Raw genomic sequence first — 21603 nt, forward strand, 5'->3', positions numbered from 1 at the left:
ACAGATGTCATGATTTAGAATACAAAAAAAGCTACTGGCACTAATACATGAATTTTGCAAAATCAGAATACAAGGTCAATATTTGAAAACTATATACACTGAAACTATTAGGATATGAAATTTTGAAAGATACACTATTTGCTATTGTATCTAAAAACATGAAATACATAGGAATAAACTTAAGATATGTGCCAGATCTGAACACTAAAATCTATAAAACATCACTGAAAAAAATTAAAGAAGATTTAAATAAATGAGTTGACAACATGTTCATGGATTGAAGGACTGAGTTGGTGTGGATATTCTCCCCAAACTGAGCTATGCATTCAACAAGATCCCAATAAAAATCCCAGAAACTGGGATTTTGGGTAGAAACTGGCAAGCTGATTCTGAAACATATATGAAAACGCAAAGAATGTGGAAGAGCCAAATCAGTTTTGAAATAGAACAGAGTTGGAGGACTCAATTAACTTAATTTCGAGATTTGAAATAATGCTACAGTAGTCAAGAGAGTGTGGTATTGATACCAGGGTAGACCAATAGAACAGAATAAAATGCAGAAACAGGAGTTCCCGTTGTGGCACAGTGGTTAACGAATCCGACTAGGAATCATGAGGTTGCAGGTTTGATCCCTGGCCTTGCTCAGTGGGTTAAGGATCTGGCGTTGCCGTAAACTGTGGTGTAGGTTGCAGACTCGGCTCAGATCCCTTATTGCTGTGGCTCTGGTGGAGGGCAGTGGCTACAGCTCCAATTAGACCCCTAGTCTGGGAACCTCCATATGCTGCAGATGTGGCCCTAGAAAAGGCAAAAAGACAAAATAATAATAATAATAATAATAAAATGCAGAAACAGACCAATATATATGGTTAACTGACTTTTGACAGAAATGCCAAGGTAATTCAATAGAGAAAAAGAATAGCCTTTTCCAAAAATGGTCCTAGAGGAATTAAATATCCACTTGGGGGTGGGGGGTAATGAACCTCTATCCTTACCTAACACCATGCGCAAAATTCAACTTCAAATGCCTCGCAGATGTAAAATCTATACTACAAGAGTTCTAGAAGGAAACAGGAGACATTTTTCACACGCTTGGTTTAAAGATCTCTTAAAATATCAAAAACATGATCCTTCATCAAATTTTTAAATTTCTGCTCTTCAAAGGATACCATTTTAAAAAATGAAAAGACAAGCCATAGACAGGAATGAAAAATCTTTGAAATACATATACTTGACACAAATAAGAACAACCCAAAATAACCCAATTTTAAAATGAACAAAATATGTAAACAGGTATTTTGGCAAAGATACACTAGTGACCAATAAACAATTGAAAAATACTCAGCATCATTTGTCATCAAAGAATTACCAAAAAAAAAAAAGAAAAAAGGAAAGAAAACAAAAACACAAGGGATGTCACTAGATACAATCACTGGAATGGATACAATTAAGAGGAGTGACGATGCCAAGTGCTGACTAAGATGAGCAATTGGAATTTTCATTTCTGAGAGAAATGCAAAATGGTACAGAAATTTTGGAAATTATTTTACATAAAGTCTATACTTTTGGAAATTATTTTACATAAAGTCATACTATGCTTATATAATAAGCATAGTAAATGATCTGGCAATTCTGCTCCTAGGTATTTATCCTAGAAAAACTAAAACACATATCCGTGTAAAGACTTGCTCTCAAATGTTCATAGCATTTTTACTCATAATAGCGTAAAACTGGAAACTACCCAAATCATCAATGGGTGTTTCACTCAGGGATATATCACACGGAATTGGCTAATGCAATCACAAGGCCAGCTAGGCAAGGCTGAAATCCATAGGGCAAGTTGTCAGGAAGAGCAGGCTGGAAGCTCTCAGGCAGGAACTGAAGCTGCAGTCCACAGGCAAAACATCTTCAGGGAAGTCTCAGTTCTGCTCTTAAGCCTTTCAACTGATTGGATCAGGCCCATCCATAGTACCATAGTATTGAGGGTAATATTTTTGTGTTTGTTTTTTGCTTTGCTTTTTAGGGCCACACCTTTGGCATGTGGAAGTTCCCAGGCTAGGGGTCTAATAAGAGCTGCAGCTGCCAGCCTACACCACAGCCACAGTAACATGGGGTCTGAGTTGTGTCTGCGACTTACCTCACAGCTCACGGCAACGCCATATGCCCAACCCACTAAATGAGGCCAGGGATGGAACCCACATCCTCATGGATCCTGGTTGGATTTGTTAATCACTGAGCCACAAAGGGAACTCCTTGAAGGAAATCTTGACAGAAACAGCAATTTACACATCTACAAAATACCTTCAAAGAAACTGCCAAGTAGAAGCTGTCAGCTACACCCTCAGTTTGATTTGGGTGCAATAGCTTAGCCAAGTTCACACATAAAACTGACCAGCAGGTGTCTGGATATACAAATTGCAGAGTACTACTCAACAATAAACAAACTACTGATACAGCAACAACAAATGAACCACAAACACGTTCTGTTCAGCAAAATATGGTAAAGACCCTGTATGATCATTCTTAAATGTTTCAACAGGCAATACTTAACTACAGTGTCAGAAAGCAGACTGAGTGTTTGTCTAATGCCAATTAGACAGTAAGGAGAGGATATTGACTGCAAAGGGAAACAAAATTTGGGGGAGTGACAGAAATTATAACTTGACTGTAGTGATGGTTACATGGAAGTATAAAATCTGTCAAAATTCAAAGTATACTCTTTAAATGAGTGTATCTTTGTATAAAAATTATTTCTCAAAGTTGACATTTAAAAAAAAAAGAAAACTAATTCCTGCACAACCGAAGCTCCAGTCAGGATTCCAGAGCAATAAAAGACTATCCTGTCATTTAGAAGACAACTTTTTTTTTTTAGTGGGCACACTACAGACTAGATTCCAAGACTAGGGGTCAAGTTGGAGCTGCAGCTACCAGTCTAGGCCACAGCCACAGCCACGCCAAATCCAAGCCGCATCTGTGACCTATACTGCTGCTCTCTTGGCAATGCCGGATCCTTAACCCACTGAGTGAGGCTAGGGATCAAACCCACATCCTCATGGATACTAGTCAGGTTTGTTATCGCTGAGCCACAACGGGAACTCCAAAAAGACACCTTTGTTGAAAATCAATGAACATTATATGTAGGTGAGAAATTTCTGGGATGGGAGTGACGGGTAAGAATGAAACGCAGTTACCTGGTGGTCTAGTGGTTAGGATTCGGGGCTTTCACCACTGTGGCCAAGGTTCAGTCCCTGGTCTGGGAGATGAGATCCCGAATCAAGCCACTGCACCCCAGTTCTGGGGTTGGGGGAGAATGCAATGAGAGAAATTCCTGGTTATTTGTGGCTCCCAAACAGAGGTGTCACTTGAAGGAGGACTAGGTGGGGATCATCCACTGAAAACCCACCTCCTCTTCACCACCCCACCCAAACATTTAAGTGCATCATTGTACCCTGTGAACTGCTGTTTGTTGAATGACTGGCCCTGGTAAAGTCATTCGCGGAGTCCTTACCAGCTGCTGCAGCTGCCTCTCCCGTTCCCTTCGTCGTCCCCACCCCTTCCTGGCCTTGGGAAAGTCATCCTTTTGGAAACAGGTCTCCTCCTTTCTGGGGACCACAGTCCTGGAGGTCAGGCCCTCTGGGTCAGGGAAAAGGCGCACACTGAGGGGAAGGCAACGAACGGGAAAGGCGATAACGCCGCCGCTTCCTCCCAGGTGGGGAGGCGTCCCCGCGCTGGGCGGGCCAACTGCAGCGGGCCTTCAGTCAATCCGCACTGGCCAGGACCGCGGCTCTGAGGGCGTGGTCCTGGACCAGCAGCATCCACTTCACCTGGGAACCCGTTAGAAAGGCAAATTCTCTGGGTCTCACCCAGACCTCCTCTAAGGGAAACGGCGGAGGTGGGACTAAGCGCTTCCTGTTGAACAAGTTCTCCAGGTGTTTCTGGGGCGCAAAGAGGAGGAAAGGGGGGAAGAACGGAGTGGGGCTGATTAGACACCTCCCACTGCCCCTTCCCGGGCTTCATAACGGTCCGCTGTGGGCGGCCGGCCCCCAGGTGAGGCCGGCGTGAGCCTGGAGTGAGGGAGCCCGGGAGGGAAGTAATCCGAGCAGGAGCGGATGGCGAGAGCCGCGCCCACGGAGTAGGGACGGTGAGGTGGAGGAGGGGGTGCGAGAGGGCCGGGACCCCCGGGCCAGCTGAACCTGGGACCGGGCCGCACCCGCCTTTCCCCCGGCTGCCCGGCGCTGCACCTCGGGGCGTGGGAGGGCTCTTGTCTCCCATCGGCCTGGGGTGGTAACAGGCCCTTCCTCGCAGCTGCTCGGCCCCAACCCCGCATCATGAATCGCAGCCGCACCAGCAGCACCTCGGAAAAGGCCACGGTAGCCTTGCTCTGGGGTGAGTGAGGCCCCAGGCTGTTCTCAGAGCACCCGGGGTCATGGGGCGGGGAGGGGGGTGCGTCACCCTGGGGCTTAGGTCTGGAGGGAGAGAGGGAGCGTTGCCCTAGAGCGTCCCTGCCTTCTGTCTCCCTTGCAGGCTGTGAGCTAAACCAGGAGAAGCCGACCTGCACCTTCAGACCCCAAAAGGAGGGGAAGCAGGACTGTAAGCTCTTGCTTAGCACGGTGGGTGCCCCTCCCAGGAGGGGGGGTAGGCTGGAGCGGGGAGGGACTTGGACGGCTACCGAGGAGCAGGTGGGAGCCCCGGGCGTGAGGAGGTGCCTTGCTTGTTTTCCACCCCTCGCAGATTTGCCTGGGGGAGAAAGCCAGAGAGGAGATGAACCTCGTGGAGATCCTGCCCCCTGCAGGCCAGGACAACAGGAAGAGAAAGGCCATCACGCTGGCCTCGCTTAGGGCCTCCGTCCTCCCCATGGTGAGTCCCAGCAGGCCGAGGAATCCCGGGCTCCCGCCCTCAGAGGCCCTACTCAGGCTTCACTCTCTGCGTGGGCATGGACGCCAAATGGGGTAGAGGCGTCCTGCAGAAGTACAGCCGAGCTATGGAGTTCCCCTTGTGGCTCAGCCAAAACGAATCGGCCTGGTATCCATGAGGTTTCGGGTTCCATCCTTAGCCTCACTTAGTGGGCTGGGGATCAGGCATTGCTGTGAGCTTGGTGTAGGTAGCAGACTGGGGCTTGGATCTCGCATTGCTGTGGCTGGGGTGTAGGCAGCAGCTCTAACTCCAATCTGACCCATAGCCTGGGAACATCCATGTGCCTCTGGGTGCAGCTATAAAAAGCAAAAAAAAAAAAAAATACAACCCTGTTTGAGAAGGCATCTAGTACACGACTAAAAGCCTGGCCACAGTAGGCAATGAGCCCCCTTTCCATCCTAGTCCACTCTTTAGTAGCTGTGCGACTCTGGGCAAGCTAAATAACCTCTCTTCCAATCACATTTTTCAACTGTTTATTGAACCAGGCAGTGGCAGTGGTAATGATTAGCATACTGTTTGTGTATCCAGAAACTCTCACTTCTAATCATTTATTCTGAGTTTTAATGCAAACCTCAATTCTTATTCTCTTTCCGAGTTTTCTAGGGCAGTTTTTGTCTTGTGGGTTTGGGTTTTTTTGTTTTTGTTTTGTCTTTTTGCCTTTTCTAGGGCCGCTCCCTCAGCATATGTAGGTTCCCAGGCTAGGGGTCTAACTGAAGCTGTAGCCTCGCGCCTACACCACAAGCACAGCAATGCCAGATCCAAGCTGCGTCTGTAACCTACACCACAGCTCATGGCAATGCCGGATCCTTAACCCACTGAGCGAGGCCAGGGATCAAACCCACATCCTCATGGTTCATAGTCAGATTCGTTAACCACTGAGCCATGACGGGGAACTCCTGTCTTGTGTGTTTTTCGTTTTTTGTTTTTTTCTCTTTTAAATCTTAGTACACTGGCTAGGACCTCTAGTATAATACTGGATAAAATGATAATGGTAGGTGATCTTGTTTCAGTCCTGATTTTTTTTTTTTCTTTTTTAAGAAGGAATGCTTCTAATGTTTCTCCTTTAAGTATGAAGTGTTTGGTAGATACCCTTCATCAGGTTAAGAAAGTCCCTGGCAAATCCTACTCTTTGAAAAATTGAATTTTCTTCTTTTTCATCACAATTGGTTATCAAATGTGTTTCTGTTCATTTGATCATGGGCTCTCTCTTCTTTAATCCGTTCATGTCCTATGTGATAGTAATAGAATAGTAACCAAGTTTGCATTCCTGAGATAATTGTTACTTGGCTGTGTTATAAATTTCTAAATCGGCTTTGTTAGTAAGACTTGTTTAATTTTATTGGAGTACAGTTGCTTTACAATGCTGTATTAGTTTCAGGTGTACAGCAAAGTGAATCAGTCAATAAGGCTCTTTTAAAAAGTATATATTCATAAGTGAGGTTGGCCTCTAAAGTCCTTATTTGGATGTCCAGGCAAACCAGCCTCGAGAACTGCGATGCACAGTGTTTGCTCCTGCGCAGGCAGTGGGGGCAGAGGTAATGTCGTAAGACCAGGATTATCTGCCCTTAAAGAGCTGGGAGGCTGGTCTGTAAAACTGCCCTCAAATCTATTTTCTCTTTTCTTTTCCTTTTTTTTTTTTTTTTTGCTATTTCTTGGGCCGCTCCCGCGGCATATGGAGGTTCCCAGGCTAGGGGTCGAATCGGAGCCGTAGCCACCAGCCTACGCCAGAGCCACAGCAACGCAGGATCTGAGCCGCGTCTGCAACCTACACCACAGCTCACGGCAACGCCAGATCGTTAACCCACTGAGCAAGGGCAGGGACTGAACCCGCAACCTCATGGTTCCTAGTCGGATTCGTTAACCACTGCGCCACGACGGGAACTCCATCAAATCTATTTTCTTCTCTGCCCTCAAACCTATTTTTTTTTTCCTCTCACTCTATGAGATCTCCCTAGATCTCATCCATTCCCCTAGTTTTAAGGACCACCTATAATTTGAAGACTCTGAAATTCATTCTGTAAACCCGGCCTCTCTCTTGTGCTCCAGATCCTCTGTCCAATTCAATACATTTAACAGATGCCTAATAGATATTCCAACCTTAGCATGTCTAAATCCAAATTTTTGATTTTTATCTATAATCTCTTCCCCCCTTCCCAAACACATCTCCCAGTAAATCGCTATTTCTCCAAATTAGTTAGGACAAACCCTCTTTCTCTGAACACCCTACATCTGATCCATCAGCAAATCCTGTTGGCTCTACTTATACCCCAGCCTGGCCACATCTCACCACATCCCCGACGCACCTTGGTCCAGGCGACCAGCACCTCTCGCTCAGTTTTATTGCAAGGCCTCCTAACTGGTCTCCCCGCCTTCATCCTTGGTCGCCTCTAGTTGATTCCAGGGGGTGGCAAACTACAGGATTAAGTCCAGCCCACTGCCTGTTGTCGTGATCAGTTTTATTGAAACTCAGACACACTCCTTCATTTACAAATTATCTGTGGTTGCTTTCACAGCAGAGTTCAGTGGTCAGTCTCCACAGAGACCATATGTTTTACAAGGCTAAAATATCTGCCATTGGACCCTTTACCGAAAAAGCTCCCTCAGACCTCTGGTCGATTCTATACACAGCCCCTGGAAAGATCCTTTTAAGCCAAGGTCAGCTCCTGTTGATTATCTGCTAGAACACTTAGATCCACGGCTTCCCACCTCATTAAAATGAGATTCAGGGTCCTTTATGTTCTATATGCTGATCCTCAGCAATCTCTCTGAGCTCATCCTTTGCTGCTCCCCCCATTGGGCTCAAACCACAATGGCTTCCTTGATTGCACCCTGAAAATTCCAGACTTACCCCTTCCTTAGAAGTCTTCACATTTACTCTTCCTCATGCTGGGGACACACTGGCCCCCCCCCCTTCTTCAATCTGGTCTTTGTTCAAATGCTGTCTTGTTGAAGAGGTCTCCACTGACAACAAACAGAATCCCCAATTTCGACCCCACCCCTAATCGCTTTTTCCTCTAGGACCCATCACTGACATCAGTTTGCACTTGTGCTCTGTCTTTCCTCCCAACCAGAATATAATCTTCAAGAGAGCAATGATTTTGCCTGGCTTGCTGCATTATCCATACTGCCCATTTACTAGTGTCTGGTATATTATAGGAACTCAATATATAATGAACAAGCAGTAAATAACCAAACTATGTGAGGCAGGTTTGGTTTTTAGACTACTGCAATTTATTTAATAGTTTTAGATCTACTCAGATGTTTCTATGTCTTTGAGTCAGTTTTTTTTAAAATTAGCTCTATGGAGATATAATTTATATACAATAGGATTCCCTAGTGTTAAGTTACAACTCCATGCATTTGACAAATTATGCAGCAGCCACCAAAATCAAGGCAGAGAATATCCATCACCTGCCTCAATATTTCCTCCTGCCTCCTTGCAGTCGTTACCTTCCGCCTACCACTGCCTCTGGCAACCATCAATTTGCCTTCTGTCGCTACAGTTTTGCCTTTTTAATAATTTAATTTAAATGGAATGATACAATATGTAGTGTCTTGTGCTGGCTTTTTTCACTTAGAATAATGCTTTTGAGATTTATCTGTACAGTTGATGAAATAGTAATATATGTTCCTTTTTTATATCTGAATAACATGCCACCCTCTCTCACTATATGTATGTAATTTGTTTATGAGTGGATGTATTTCTATAGATGTGTTTTCTTTTGGGTCAATAGCTAGCAGTGAAATTGCTGGGTCATATAGTAAGGATATGTTAAACTTTATACCAAACTGCTATTTTCCAAATTGATGTACCAGTCTGCATTTCTACCAGCAATGTATGAGACTTCCAGTTGCTCCACATCCTCACCAACGCTTGGCATTGTCAGTCTTCTTAATTGTAGCCAATCTCCTACATATATAGTGGCATCTCATTGTGGTTTTTTTATTCTTCCTTGATGGCTGGTGATGTTGACTATCTTCTGATTTGGTTTTTGTTCTTTTGTATATTTTCTTTTGCTAAATGCCCAGTTGGATGTTTTGTCCATTTTAAAATAATTGAGTTATTTTTACTGACTTGTAGGAATACACACACACACACACACACACACACACACACATATACAGCACCTGTGGCATGCTTAAGTTCCTGAACCACAGCAGTGACAAGGCCAAGTCCTTAACTCCTGGGTCACCAGGGAACTCTGAGGAACATTTTTTTCCAAATTGATATTCAGTTCTCCAGTACCATTTTTTGAAAAGACCGTTCACTAATACAATTACTTTGGCATTTGCCAGAAATCAGCTGATCATATATGTGTGTATTTCTATAATATTCTGTTTCACTGATTTATTTTTACCCATATTCTAATACCAGGCTGACTTGATCATTGTACCTTTATTATTATAAAAGTCTTTCTTTTTTTTTTTTTTTAAGGGCCACAGGTGTGGCATATGGTACCAGGCTAGGGGTCGAATTGGAGCTGTAACTGCTGGCTTATGCCACAGCCACAGCAACACCAGATCTGAGCTGCATCTGAGACCTATAATACAGCTCACAGCAATGCCAGATCCTTAACCCACTAAGTGGGGCCGGGGATCAAACCCGTATCTTCATGGATACTAGTTGGGTTTGTTTCCACTGAGCCACAAGGGAAACTCCAGTAAGTCTTAAAAATTATTGTAGGAGTTCCCGTTGTGGTGCAGTGGAAATGAATCCAACCAGTAACCATGAGGTTGTGGGTTCCCCCAGCCTGGGAAACTCCATATGCTGCCGGTGCCCCCCTAAAAATCAAAAAAAGAAAAAATTATTGTGAGTCCTCCAATTTTGTTATTCTCTTCCCAAACCGAATTGACAAGTCTAAGTCATTAGCTTTTCCATATAAATTTCAGAATCAACCCTTTTTTTTGGCTTGCTTTTTAGGGCCACACCCACAGCATATGGAGGTTCCCAGGCTAGGGGTCTAATCAGAACTGTAGCCGCCAGCCTATGCCATAGCCATGGCAACGTCAGATCTGAGCCACGTCTGCCACTTACACCACAGCTCATGGCAACGCCAGATCCTTAACCTTAACCCACTGAGTGAGGCCAGGGATCGAACCTGCAACCTCATGGTTCCTAGTCCAATTCATTTCTGCTGAGTCACAACGAGAACTCCAGAATCAGCCTTCTTTAAAAAGCAGTCTACTGGAGAGTTCTCTTGTGGCATGGCAGGTTAAGGATCTGATATTATCACTGCAGTAGCTTGGGTCACTGCTGTGGCACGGGTTCAATCCCTGGCCCAGGAGCTTTCATATGCCATGGGTTTGGCAAAAAAAAAAAAAAAAAAATTCAGTCTGCTGGGATTTTGATTGAGATCGTATTGAATCTGTAGGTTACTTTGGGGAATTGCCATCTTAAAAATTTTGAGTCGTCAATAATTGAACTTGATGGAGTTCCCTTCATGGCTCAGCAATTAATAAATCCAAGATCCATGAGGATGCGGGTTCAATCCCTGGCCTCACTTAGTGGGTTATGGATCTGGCATTGCCATGAGCTGTGGTTACAGACATGGCTTGGATCCTGAGTTGCTGTGGCTGCGACATAGGTCGTCAGCTGTAGCTCCAGTTTGACTCCTAGCCTGGGAACTTCCATATGCCGCAGTTGCAGCCCTAAAAAGAAAAAAAAAAATTGAACATGATGTATTTCTCCATTTGTTGAAGTCTTTAGCTTTTCCCAGTAATGTTTTGTAGTTTTCAGGGTACTTCGTAAAATTCACCCGTACACATTTCATGATTTGAGGTGCTACTGAAAGTGAGATTAACGTATGTATTGGTTCCCAGTCCACCTTTAACAAGGCTTCATACTGGATTTCCCATTTGGTGCAGCAGGTTAAGGATCTAGCACTGTCACTGCAACAGCTTGGGTTACTGCTATGGCACAGGTTCAATCCCTGGCCCAGGAATTTCCACATGCCGTGCATGTGGCCAAAAACCATCATTTATTTTATTTTATTTTTATTTATTTATTTATTTTTTCAAAAGCACCAACTCTTTATTTTTTTAATCACTCAAATGAATTTATCACATCAAACCACCATTTATTTTTAAAAAAGGAATTCCCGCTATGGCACAGTGGATTTCTGATCCAGCTTGTCTCTGTGGTGTTGCCAGTTCAATCTCTAGCCTAGCACAGTAGATTAAGGATCCAAGGATCCGGTGTGGCCACGGCTGTGGTGTGGGTCACAAATTTGGTTCAAATTCTATCCCTGGTCCAAACTTCCATATGGGGGGATAAAAAAGAAGAAGAAGAAGAAGAAGAAAAAGAAGTACTCACACAAGTACCACCTACCAAATTCTGCTTACAACTCTTTAGTCCAGAAATTAGTAACATCGTCAAACTAACTGCAAAGGAAAATGGGGAATGTAATCTTTGGCAGGTACGATATTTGAATAATATCAGGGCACCGCACGTCTGGTATTTATGTTTCCATTTCTTTACTTCAGCATTTCTCTGTCCTTTTGTTTTAGGTTCGTATCTTTTTTTTTTTTTTTTTTTTGCTTTTTAGGGCAATACCCACAACATATGGAGGTTCCCAGGTAGGGGTCGAATCCAAGCAGTGCCAAATCCGAGTTGTGTCTCCAACCCGAACCACAGCTCAAGGCAATGCCGGATCCTTAACCCCCTGAATGAGGCCAGGGATTGAACCTGCATCCTCATCGATGCTAGTCTGATTTGTTAACTGCTGAGCCACAACCAGAACTCCTTAACTTTGTATCTTATAATACTGTAGCTAGACTTTGGCTAGTATAGTCTGTTTATATTTATTAATGATTTGCTAATATACTTGGATTTACTTGTAGCATGTACCTTGTGCTTCTTCTTTCCTTGCCTTTAAATTTTTTGTTTGTTTCTTTTGTCTCCTTTTTCTGTCTTTTATTAGACTGAGGAAAATTTCTTTTCCCCTTTTCTCTTTTCCTGGTTTGGAGGCTATAAAATCTCATTCTAATTTTATTGGGTCCCCTTAATTTTTTAACAATTACGCATGATCAGAGTTTAAAATTAAATGTTTTATTGCGGGAGTTCCCTTCGTGGCTCAGCGGTTAACAAGCCCGACTAGGATCCATGAGGATGTGAGTTCAATCCCTGGCCTCGCTCAGTGGGTTGGGGATCTGGGGCTGCCATGAGCTGTGGTGTAGGTCGCAGACGTGGCTCAGATCCCACGTTGCTGTGGCTGTGGCATAGTTGGCTGGCGGCTACAGTTCTGATTAGACCCCTAGCCTGGGAACCTGCATATATCATAAGTGCAGCCCTAAAAAGCAAAAAAAACAAAAAACAAAGTTTTATTCCTGCCAAATTCGAATTACCCTCTTCTTAACTTTTAATATTGTTATCATGTCACATTTTAGCTCCAACTTGTTTTAAACCCCCTCAACACTAGTCATGACAAATGCTATTTTACCACGATGCTTACTTAGGTTTTCCTTTGTTTACCAGTTTGTTTGCTCAGTACCGCTTCTTGTGCCCACTTCTTCCTTCTCAGTTTAATCACCATCTTTTTGAAAAATCCTTTAGTAGGTCTGAGAGTAGTAAACTCACTTGGACTTTGCTCAGAAATATGTTTATTTTGCCCTCATTCCTTCACGATAGTTTAGCTGTTTATCAGCGTCTCGGTAAGAGGTTGTTTCCCTCAAAGTGTTGATCACGTTATTCTGTTCTGGGTTCTGATGTTGCTGTTGAAATCCTCAGTCTGCGGGGTTGTTGTCCCTTTTTTGAAACGCTGTCCTCTCTAGTTAACTTTAAGGTCATCTCTTTGCTCTTGCTAGCTGCCATTGCGCCGTGGTTATGTTCAGGTGTAGATTTATTTTTATTCACGTGAGGATCTGTGTCTTGGGTGGTGTCGGGAGAAGTCTTGGCGGTCATCACTTTGGGCACGGACTCCATCCTTGCCGGTCCCTAACTCTGACTGGATGCACGCGGGACCTCTCACCTGCCTCCACATCCAGCTCCTCTCTCATGCTTTGTTCCTCTCTCTGTGTGTTGCATGCTGGGTCGTTTCTTCCCAGCATTTCTCCAATGTACGGATTCTCCCCTCCGCTGATTCACTCTGCTTTTTAACCATTTGTTCATTTTACTTCAGTGTTTCTGTTTTTGATGTCGAGAAGCTGCCTTTGGTTCTCTTTATTTTTCGTGATACCTTGTTCTTATGCTTCAGATTCCTATTTTATGTTTACTGGGTTTTCATCAAACTTATTTCATGCTGTTTAGGTTGTCACTCTCGTGCCTCAGGTTCTTGGTTGTACTGGGCCGCATCACTGTGTTCCTTCTGCTGTCTCTAGCGGGGTTGTTTCTGGGGTTTTGTAATTTTAGATGGGGAGCTCATCTTCCAGTTTGGTTTGGTTCTGCTGTCTGAAAGAATTCTGTGTGCAAAGAATTCAGAGTGTCCCTAGAGACTGGTTTTGTCTTTGTGTCTGCTGTTTACACAGGAGTATCACAAGCCTGGGATTTTATACAGATCTCTTGGCTTGGCAGGCCCCTCTGAGTGAATTCGGACTTGGTATAAGTGAGAGGTATGACCACGGCTCTTAGCTTCTCATAGGAGACTGTGTTATTTCACCCGTGGGCCCTCGTTTCCTTCCTTTGATGGTGGGTTGTTTCTAGTTGGATGGTTTAGGATCCTTCAATCCCCTCTCCTCAACCCTCACCCTGGGGCTTTTTACTGAGAGGTAGCCCTTTGAGGGTCCCAGCCTTCACAGGGTGGGCTCTGTTATGGCTCCCCTTTCGAGCCCCAGGCCTGTCCATGTGAGTGTTACAACCTAACGACATTTTCAAGGATGTCCTCCTTTCAGCTGCTGCAAAATAAGCCCCTGTACAAGCTGCTCGTCTTTCTGAGGCAGCACAGGGAGTCCCCTTTCTTACTATCCAGCCATGAGGTAAAAACACTGGACTACATTTTATCCAGCATTTCCAAGTGTTTGTGGCTGCAGAGTTTCAATTGGCTTTTCTGCCTCCTGTCTGAACCAGAAGCTCTAAATTAATCTCTCCAAGCCTCAGTTTTCCTCCTCTGTAAAATAATACCCCCCTATGTGAGCTTCTTATGAAGATTTAAATGAGATACAGCAAGTAAGATGTTTAGCGTGGGGCCTGGCACATGCAGGAACTCAAGAAGCATAAGCATCATCATTGTTACTCTAGAAAAGTTTGCAAAGTTTGGAAAAGTAGAAAGAAAATAAATGCTCTACTCTCCTCCGAAAATTTTGGTTAGCACTACTTCTAACCTTGATTCCTATGAATAGTCACACAGTACTTACAAGTCAATAGTAAGGCTGTGGGAGTTCCTGTTGTGGCTCAGCAGAAACGAACCTGACTGGTATCCATGAGGACACGGGTTTGATCCCTGGCCCTGCTCAGTGGGTTAAAGGATCCAGCATTGCTATGAGCTGTGGTTCATCTCTCTCTGTGCAGCTCAGATCTGGCATTGCTGTGGCTGTGGTGTAGGCCGGCAGCTGCAGCTCACACTCGACCCCTAGCCTGGGAACCTCCATATGCCGAGGGTTCAGCCCTAAAAAGCAAAAAAAAAAAAAAAAAAAAAAGGTAAGACTGTCATGCAACTTTGTGCCTGCTTTTCTCATTTGATTGATTGGTGCCTCAGTCGGCTCAGGCTGCCATAACAAAATACCATGGAGTGATTGTTTTACACAGATATTTGTTTCTCACAGTTCTAGAAGCTAGAGGTCTGAGATTATGGTGCCAGCATGGTCGGGTTTTGGTAAGGACCCTCCTCCTGGCTTGCAGATGGCTGCCTTCTTTCTGTGTCCTCACGTGGTCTGGAGAGAGCAGGCTCTCCGGGCTGGTCTTCTAAGGGCACTAACCCCATCCTGAGGGCCCCACTCTCATGACCTCCTCTAACCCCAGTTACCTCCCAAAGGCCTCCTCCCCAGATACCATCACGCTGGGGGCCAGGGCTTCGATGTAAGAATCTGGGACGGCGGGGACACAGTTCAGTCAGTCCATGGCTATCAGACATCTCTATTTAACAGCTGCCCCTCAGCTTGCAGGCCCATCTGTGATCTTGGCAAGAAGGAGGTGATCAGATCCACATTCTTCCCTGACACAGGCCACCTCAGCAGGAAGGTCCAGGGCGCTGAGAGTGCAGAGAGGGCCAGGGAACCCAGAAAGCATGTGTGGTTGAGAGGAGGGAATAAACGAAGTATTTCTGCCTGAGACCAGCCCCCCACCAGGTGCCAAGCCCGACTTTGCTCCCAACTCACCTCCCCCTACAGGTTGTCCTGGTGGGATTGGAGCTTTCTCCTCCTGTCACGTTCCAGCTCCGGGCTGGCTCTGGACCTGTGTTCCTTAGTGGCCAGGAATGTTATGGTAAGTCTGCGTTCGGACCCGAGAAAGGTCTGAGGGTACAGCGCCCACTCAGGGTACAGTGCCAAGATGTAGCAGGTACTCAAACACCCAAGGGAGTCTAGACTTATTATAGAAGATTCCCAAAGGCAACAGAATCACCAGCAGCCTGGACCGGAAGGCCATGGGCATGGGTCCTAACCCAGTTCTCCTTTACTTCTCCCCCATCCTCTATGGGCCGCAGCCCCCTCAGCTGTAACGCAAGGGTGGAGGTATACTTGGTTTCATCTTAAGAGAGTAGTTATGGGAGTTCCCATTGTGGTGCCATGGAAATGAATCTGTGTAGTATCCATGAGGATGTGGGTTTGATCCCTGGTCTCGTTTAGTGGGTCGGGCATCTGGCATTGCCATGAACTGTGGTGTAGGTTGCAGACAGGGCTCAGATCCTGCGTTGCCATGCCTGTGGCGTAGCCTGGCAGCTGTAGCTCCGATTCGACCCCTAGCCTGGGAACTTCCACATGCTGCAGGTGTGGCTCTAAAAAGAAAAAAAAAAAAAAAAAGGAGTTCCCATCGTGGCTCAGTGGTTAACAAATCTGACTAGGAACCTTGAGGTTGCAGGTTGGATCCCTGGCCTCGTTCCGTGGGTTAAGGATCCGGCATGGCCGTGAGCTGTGGTGTGGGTCACAGACATGGCTCGGCTCCTGTGTTGCTGTGGCTCTGGAAAAGGCTGGCAGCTACAGCTCTGATTAGACCCCTGGCCTGGGAACCTCCACATGCTGCAGGTGCAGTCCTAGAAAATACAAAAAGACAAAAAAAAAAAAACTTAACTGCTGGATTTCCCCTGGTGGCTCATCAGTTATGAGGCCGTCTAGTATCTATGAAGATGCATGTTCGATCCCTGGCCTTGATCAGTGGGTCGGGGATCTGGTGTTGCCCTGAGCGGTGGTGTAGGTCACAGATATGGCTGGGATCTGGCGTGGCTGTGGCTGTGGTGTAGGCTGGCAGCTGTAGTTCTGATTCCTGATTTGACCCCTAGCCTGGGCCTAAAAAGAAAAAAAAGGCATTACCTGCTATGACGCTCATAGCTGTGGAAGTAACATGGACCCTGGCAAGTCACTGAGCTGTTGACTCTGTGGACATGCCTTTAACTGCCCTCTGCTCTGTCCAGTGGTGCCTCTTATTGAGGTTCTCTCCTGCTCCAATCTGGCAGGTTCCACTTCCCACAGGTTAAGGTCTGAATTCCTCAGCTGCCGTTTCCCGCCCCCTCCCCTCACACTCTCCTTCCCAGGGTGACTCCCTCCCTACCCACCCCCAGAGCTGCAGTTTCCCCTGCCCTCCTGCCACCACCTCAGCCCCCTGGAGCTGTCCCAGCACCCTCCCCCACCCGAGCCCCACTCCCTCACTCCTTCGGGTGAAGAGTCCTCCCCTCTCCCCCTTGGGGTGGAGACCCCGTGGCTCAGGGCTCTGCCCCTCCTGTGCCATCGCAGACCCTTCAGACCTCTCCTGGGAGGAGGACGAAGAGGAGGAGGAAGGCCCGGAGGAAGAAGAGGAGGAGGAAGATGACGACGACGACGACGACGATGATATAGATGTGTCCCTGGAGAAGGAGACCCCTGTCAAACAGGTCAAGAGGCTGGCGCCCCAGAAGCAGACAAGTGTAGCTAAGGTGAGGGAGGAGCACCACCCCCCACCCTGGGCCAGGCCTCCCGAGTTGAGTGCCCTGAGACCAGGGCCAGACCTGCCGGGTGCCCAGCGGGAGCCCGCTCTGGCCCCGAGCCTCACCCACACGCCCCATAATGCTTGTGTTTGGTTTCTAGAAGAAAAAGGTGGAAAAAGAAGAGGCAGTGAGGTAACTGTTAACTTAGCCAAAACCTTTAAGCTGGTGGAGGTACTTAGCACTTGAAAGAGAGTGATGCACTGGTGTGCGTGTGCAGGCGTGGTGCCCAGGTGCCCAGGTATGCTGCCACTGTCGGTGGCACAGCCTTTTTGAACCTTTTTTTCTTTTGGCTGCTGCATGCAGCAGCTTAATGGGGGAATCTCCGTTCCCAGACCAGGGATTGAACCTGGGCCACGGCAGTGAAAGCACTGAGTCCTAACCACTAGCCCACCAGGGAACTCCCCTGGCACAGCCCTTTTCAAAAGTGTTTAACAGTTCTTATCGTCTGACTTCATTCCACTTATGGTAGTTCCTTCCAAAGAATCCCATGCAAAATATGGGGGAACTTACATACACTAAGAAATGTATCACTGCATTATTCAAGTAATAGTCTAAAATGGAAGCATTAATGTCCATTGATAGTTGCTTAAACTATGTCACATCTTCTCAATGGAATGTGACATAATGCCCACGAAGTATTATATAGCCACCTGGGAAGTATTTCCAGAATTTGAAGAGCAGGATATTATTTTTTTTTCATTTTATTTCATGTATTTTTAGAACAAACGAAATGTTGATATTGGTAGGAGGCTAAGAAAATTAGAGGCAATTTATTCCCTGTTTGCTATATTTTGTGCAATGTGGTTAACATTACTTTTATAATGAGAAAGGCATTTTGTGGCTTATATACAAATAAAGGAAAGCAGATGGAAGCTTAAGAAGAAAAAACATTTTGTTTGAAGAGAGAGGGAGGGTGGTCCTTGGCAGGTGACAGGTGGAGAAGCAAAACTCTCCAGGTCACAGTCCCCTGCTTCCTGAAAACTGGAAGTGTGTGTGTGTGTGTGTGTGTGTGTGTGTTTGTGTGTAGGGGGCGGGGGTGCTAGGAGGGCCCGGGGCACTGGCCGCAGGCTGAACTCGCTCTCTTCCACCCACATCCCCACTGCTTGCCAACCTCCCCCCACCCCGTCTCCCAATTCTAGACACAGTCTTAGAGACAAGAGCCCTGTGGAAAAGGTAAGTACTGATAGAAGGGGCCGGTTCCTCCAGGGGGAGGGGGCAGTCCCTGGGAAGGTGCTAGGATGGGGAGGGGTGGGACACACTGGAGCCCTCCCCCACTTCTCTCATAGGCCAGAATCACACTCAAACCGAAAAAGCTGGGATCCAAGAAATGAGGAGCCAAGAGTGGCCTGGCCACAGTGGCCGAGGGCGGGCCCGTGAGACCACCATGCTGAGTCCGAATGTGATGGATGTGTTGGGAGGCAATACAAGAGACCCTAACCCCAACTCTCGGTTTCATCAGGACCTGAAGGGAAGAGCCCCAACCTCAAGAGCACAATAAAGTTTGCTTTGCTGCGACTTTGTCTCAGCTGTCTGTCTCTCCCCAGCTGTCCTGGCCGGCTGCAGTGAGCCCGTGTGCCCGGCAGAGGGCGGCCATGTGCCAGCCTCCCAGCTGTTGTCTGTCTTGATCTCCCTCTCTTCCCCTGGCACCCCCCCCCCCCCCGCCCCAACACACACACACAACTCCCCAATCCCAGCGACCAGCTTTAGGGGAAGAACCAAGTGTCTCAGCCCCTTTCCCAGCTTCAACCTTTGCCCTCGGGGCTGAGGGAGGGGGCCAGAGCTGCTGTGAGTCCTCCTGTGTCCATACTCCCTTCTAGCAGGGCCTGGGTTTCCAGATACAGACCTAAAATAAAGGGTGACAGCTGCCCACAGCCCCTACCAGGAAAGGACCAGCCTAAAGGTCTGCCTCTCAAGAGCCCAGCCTAGTCCTGCTCTCCTAGCCTCACACATCCTGTTCAGGATGAGCTCTTGCTCACAGGGGCCTCACTGGTGTGAAGATCTGTTTCGGGCAGCAGCGCAGAGGCCTGCACCTTCAAGGAAACCTCCTGAGAGGAGAGAGAGGCAGGCTTCATGGAGGCTCTAAAGATCTCTCTCAGGGGAGTTCCCATCGTGGCTCAGCGGAAAGGAATCCATGAGGATGCAGTTTTGATCCCTGGCCTCACTCAGCAATTTAAGGATCCCACGTTGCCATGAGCTGTGGTATAGATGCAGCTCGGATCCTGCGTGGCTGTGGCATAGGCCGGCAGCTGTAGCTCTGATTCAGCTCCTGGCCTGGGAACCTCCATGTGCTGCAGGTGCGGCCCTAAGAAGACAAAAAAAAAAATATCTCTTCCAGGAGCTGGGTGGGTGAACACTTTTAGCCCCCTGGGCTAGCATTCCCCCAGCGCAATAGTCAGAGCCACAGGAAGAGGGCTCTGTAAATTGTTAGGGGAAGCTCAACGGAGGATTGGAAGTGGGGGTGAGCAGCCCACTGCATGGCTCTGGACTTCTGTCCCCTCCCAGCCTGCAGACCCACTCTAAAGATGGATTCACCCATGGTAACACACAGATGGCCACCCCCTCGGGGTTTACTTGCAAGGACTCTGGGGAGGTTTCTCCCTAGGCCTCCCCAGCACCCCCACAGTCCAGGTCAGAAGTGGGCCAATGGGAAACTGGTCCTGAGCCCAGGACCCCCAGATACGGGTCCCAGAGGTTGGAGGTCTCTGAACACCTATGTGGAAAGGTCAGGCAGGCCTGAGTCTCCCCCCTCAGCTTCTCTTGATACCAGAAGAGGCGGAGGAAGACAGAGCTGGCATTCTTTTTTTTTTTTCAGCTGTGCCCGTGACATGCAGAAGTCCCTGGGCCAGGAGTTCCCGTCGTGGCTCAGTGGTTAATGAATCCGACTAGGAGCGATGAGGTTGCGGGTTCAATCCCTGGCCTTGCTCAGTGGGTTAAGGATCCAGCGTTGCCGTGAACTGTGGTGTAGGTCGCAGATGCGGCTGGGATCCCGCGTTGCTGTGGCTGTGGCGTAGGCCAGCGGCTACAGCTCCGATTAGACCCCTAGCCTGGGAACCTCCATATGCCACGGCAGCGGCCCAAGAAATGGCAAAAAGACAAAAAAACAAAAAACAAAAAAACAAAACAAAACTGAACAATAGCAGTGACAACTCTGGATCCTTAACCCACTGTGCCACCGGGGAACTCCAGAGCTAGCCTTCTTGCTGCTGCTGCCTACACCTCATGAGACAGATGTGGGCTTTGTCTCACCTTCTAACAAATGAGAAGAAGCTGCTGACTTCAATCACCCAGAGTGACAAAGGCCATCAGTTCAGGTCCGGCTCCAGGAAGGCAGCTGGCACTTACCATGGCTTCATGCCACCACGATACAGGGCAAGACAAATTCCCTCCCTTCAAGTCGCCTGCAGACTAGTAGAAAGGAACGCAAGAGCCAACAACATCATTTCAATTACTGTCAAGTGCTTTGGAGGAAGTAAAACAGGCTGATTTCCACAGTGGGGAAGTGCTGTTCAGTTAGATGTGAGAAGGTCCCTTAGGGGAGAGAGGGTGGTGTGGAGCTGGTGGAAGGACACTCCTAGGAGCAGGATCAGAGAATGCGGAGGGCCTGAGAAAGAACAAGCGTGGAGGTTTGGGCGGAAAGAAGACTGACAGAATCACAGTGATAACGGGACTGGGCGCTGTTCCAGGCCTTTGTGGCCTCACTCCTTTAATCCTCTCAACCATGCCTTGAGGCGGGTGTTATTAGCCCCATTTCTCAGATGTGGAAAGTGAGGCACAAAGAAGTTAAACAGTTTTCCCACAAGGTCACACAGCCAGGTTTTGTGGCCAGGTAGCTTGGCCCCCGAGCCCTTGTTTTTAACCACTCTGTGACTGAGAGCGAGAGACCACAGCCAGAGCGCTAGGAAGCCTCAGAAACTGAGACAGGGAGTTAGCATTGAGCCCAGCTTCTAAGGAGCTCAGGAGAGGCAGCTCCAGAGCCTGGTTACAGCAAAGCCTGAGTTCCCACAGCTACTTCCATCCTCACCAGACCCAAGCGAGCGCCCCAGTTCTCTGGCTCAGTGCGGGTCTCCACAGAAGGGAACTCAATACCTAGACTGCTGACAATGTGATTTCCACGTGCCAGCAGGCGGTGGGGATCAAACAGCCCAGATGGGGCGGTGGGGGTGTGGCGTCTGCCTGCACTGCTCCAGTGCCCTCTGCCCTTAACCCTTCCCCAGCCCCAGCCCTTCTGTTTTTCAACAGGAAAAGGGTGTGCTTGGGTCAAGGCAGGTGGTGACAAGTGGCAGGGCTGCAGGTGGGCTTTGTGTCTGCACAAGCCTGGTTGCCAGGAACAGGCGTGAGACGCCCCAGTTGGGGGGTGTTGAACTTGGCACTAGGGGGTGGGATTAACCACCAGGGCCCAGGCTACTTCTCACTTCCCTTATCACCTCCTGCCACCCCCCCCCCAATAAATGTTCATGAAACCTACCCTGCTCCCAGCTCCCTCTAGTCCAGAGAGAAAGTCACTGTCCAGGTAAACTGAGGCTGGACCACCTAAGAGGGTCTCTGCCCCTCTCCCTCATTCTTATGGCACTCGACACTTTTCAGAAAGGGTCCTTCCTCTCAGTCGACATGATGGCAGTTTTGACAGCATCAGTAGTGACCATTT

General features: G+C 47.5%; 1 protein-coding gene across 4 annotated transcripts; it reads left to right on the plus strand.

Annotated features, from left to right (window-relative positions):
* The first annotated feature begins 4137 nt into the window (after window positions 1-4137).
* Window positions 4138-18445, plus strand: NPM2 (nucleophosmin/nucleoplasmin 2). Of its 4 annotated transcripts, XM_047760879.1 has the most exons (7): window positions 4138-4383; window positions 4522-4607; window positions 4729-4854; window positions 15172-15265; window positions 16729-16907; window positions 18098-18131; window positions 18245-18445. In XM_047760879.1, the coding sequence occupies exons 1-6, from the start codon at window positions 4326-4328 to the stop codon at window positions 18107-18109; spliced, it is 555 nt and encodes a 184-aa protein (XP_047616835.1). In that variant the 5' UTR covers window positions 4138-4325; the 3' UTR covers window positions 18110-18131; window positions 18245-18445. The 4 variants fall into 4 exon arrangements, 3 of the variants coding, with proteins under 3 accessions (XP_047616835.1, XP_047616834.1, XP_047616833.1); XR_007132229.1 differs by having other exon boundaries at window positions 16729-18131; XM_047760878.1 differs by having other exon boundaries at window positions 18098-18445.
* The last annotated feature ends 3158 nt before the right edge of the window (window positions 18446-21603 follow it).

This window comes from Phacochoerus africanus, chromosome 15 (genome assembly GCF_016906955.1).
Source record: "Phacochoerus africanus isolate WHEZ1 chromosome 15, ROS_Pafr_v1, whole genome shotgun sequence".
Lineage (NCBI taxonomy): Eukaryota > Metazoa > Chordata > Mammalia > Artiodactyla > Suidae > Phacochoerus > Phacochoerus africanus.